This window comes from Phytophthora infestans, genomic scaffold, assembly GCF_000142945.1.
Source record: "Phytophthora infestans T30-4 supercont1.253 genomic scaffold, whole genome shotgun sequence".
Classification (NCBI taxonomy): Eukaryota; Oomycota; class Peronosporomycetes; order Peronosporales; family Peronosporaceae; genus Phytophthora; species Phytophthora infestans.
Window position 1 is genome coordinate 73839 of NW_003303506.1, and position 2398 is coordinate 76236.

The window sequence follows — 2398 nt, forward strand, 5'->3', positions numbered from 1 at the left end:
TTTGATGAACCCTGTGGATGAGAGTCAAATGGTGCCAGTCTACAACATCGAGACTCCCAGGTCGAAATTCTAAAGATAGAACACATTCTAAACTGTGTATACTATCATGAAGACAAGCGGCGACCAGTACAAGGACTCGTTGTACCGGGCTTCCTCTTTGGCTCGGCCGCCTCAAAGGCCAACACGGGTGGTTCGAGTACGCAAGACTGTAGTCTGACCGATGGTGAGAGGCTAGAACAGTTATACGACTCAGAAGATGACACTGACACACCTGAACCTCTTCAGGAAGAACATCCAGTTGGTTATCGTCCCAAACAGAACCGCGAGAAATCCCCACAACTGCCCACAGAGGCCAGATGCGAATCACCACTCTTCGCGGCAGAGACTCGGTGATGATGCGGAGATGGTCCAAGAAATCGATCAGCTGATCGCGTTTCGCCAGGTAAACCTCAGTAAAGGAAGCTCAACGTCACTGGTGAGCGCAGCAGCGAGCGATTCCAAATCACAGTTCAGACCAGGCCGGCAACAAAGAGCTGTACACGGTGCAATAGTAAATGGTACGTATTCATGCTTGGATGATCAGCTGTTTGTAGAAATAATGCAGTCGCGGGCCAAGGACTTTGATTATTTGCCACACCCGGCCGTTGCGCGAGGATTCTTTGCGGACTTTGGATTTCGTGGGCTTTCTATTCGACATTTTGCACCAATGGATGTGAAAGTGGAGCGTGACAATCTTAAGAGTTACGATATGACAGATTTCTCGGCGAAAAACAATACTCCCGAGCCACAAGAGCCAAAAGATCTCGCCGACGTTGTAGCGGCGCTGGAAGTGCTGTCCCTGTTGGTGAATGAGATGTACACACAAGTTGTAGCAGATTTGGTCGACGCGGCCGGACGTTTTCTGCTGACTCTGCGTAAAACAAAAACTATGCAGGGGACTGAAGCAGTCCCGGAATTAGTGGCTTGATTGATGAGCGTTTTGACACCTTTCGATCACACTTGGCTCAATGAAATATGGCAGCCGCACAGAGTATACGAACCCACTTCCAGCTCAATCACGAGTCCTACGCACGAGTGGTTCAACGTGTCACCAGCCTCAAGGTGGAAGCAGCTCTAAAGTTGTCAGCCTCCAGAAAACCATCGTCTCGCATGAAGAAGGCCAAAGCGCGCACAACAATCCGCGGTGCCCGACAAGGGCACGGAGTTCCCGTTCCCCCGAAGGTGGTGGCAGCGCTTCTGATTCGTAAAGGCAAGAAGTTGTGCATGAAAAAAGGTTTTGTCTATCGAAAGATGCCCTGGTGAAGGAGACACTTGGGTGTTCGACTACCGAGGACACTTCGTACCTGCTAAATTACCAGTTACTGGTAAAATCTTCATTAGTCAGACCTACGAGGGGGGGGGGTGTGCTTCGGGACACGAGTGCACCAGCGACAGGCAGTCAAGCGGAGGTGTGAAGGAGACATGAGGTAAGCCGGACAGCAACCATCCTCAGATCGACTGAGCAGCCTCCATCAATAGTCAAGTCCGGCTCGGGCGATACAAGGACAGGGAGCCGCAGATTAGCGCAGGACAAACTGCCAAATACCTATGCAGTGAGGTCAAAGGAAAGCACAGACACGGATGGCTTGATGCCACATAGCAAAATGCATCCATGTCGAGGGCCTTAACGTGACTCAGGGTCACGCTTTGGGCGTTGTTTTGCCGCTGCATAAGAATTGCAGGTCGGTCGGTTGGCCCAAGGAGGATTTAATCCCCGAAGTGCGAGATGTTGTACCGTTGCAAAGTAATTGCAAGTCGGTTCAGGGGTCTAATGAATCTCGTTGCCACGGCGTCGGCAGAAAGGAGCGTGGACATGAGATGCGGACTGTCGTTTCAGGGGAACTTCAAATATTCCTGACGGGTCAACAGCGCCGCTACACGCTGACGCTCCTAGCAAGTGAGAGAGGTTTAGGCCCTCAGCGCCACCGCGCGCGAGATGGTCTCGCCTCGATCATGAAGCACTATGGAGTGGCTCCACCAACGGATGCGCCGGCTTGGGGTTTGAAAAACAGATCGAGGTTATACCAGATTGACCGGGCCAAGCAGTATGCGTACTGCGCGCTACTTCGACGATCGAAAATGGGCCTTCCTTACCTTATTCGTTTGGTTCGTGGAGAAACCTCCCAAGCTCCACGTCCAAACAAAGGCCCTGACTATTTCCGATCATATTCCTTGTTGAAAAACATACAAGTACAAAGACGAATGGCGCGACATTGTGACGCAAGTCGTCAGGCCAAAATGGTTTACAACGTTTTCAAGCCAAACTCGGCCTCCACAGAATCATGGCTCTGCATTGCTAGCTCTTAATGCAGTTTTCAAGAGCCTGAGGAAAGGTCAAGATGAAGACCGATACCTGATT

General features: G+C 51.1%; 1 protein-coding gene across 1 annotated transcript; it reads left to right on the forward strand.

The window, feature by feature from the left end:
- Window positions 1-4: 4 nt before the first annotated feature.
- On the forward strand, window positions 5-2346 carry PITG_21041 (uncharacterized protein; the record flags this gene model as incomplete). The annotated part of the gene is made up of 5 exons (XM_002895111.1): window positions 5-60; window positions 286-442; window positions 605-914; window positions 1022-1298; window positions 1722-2346. 5 exons carry the CDS (start codon window positions 5-7, stop codon window positions 2344-2346), a joined length of 1425 nt encoding a protein of 474 aa, XP_002895157.1.
- Between the last annotated feature and the right edge of the window lie 52 nt (window positions 2347-2398).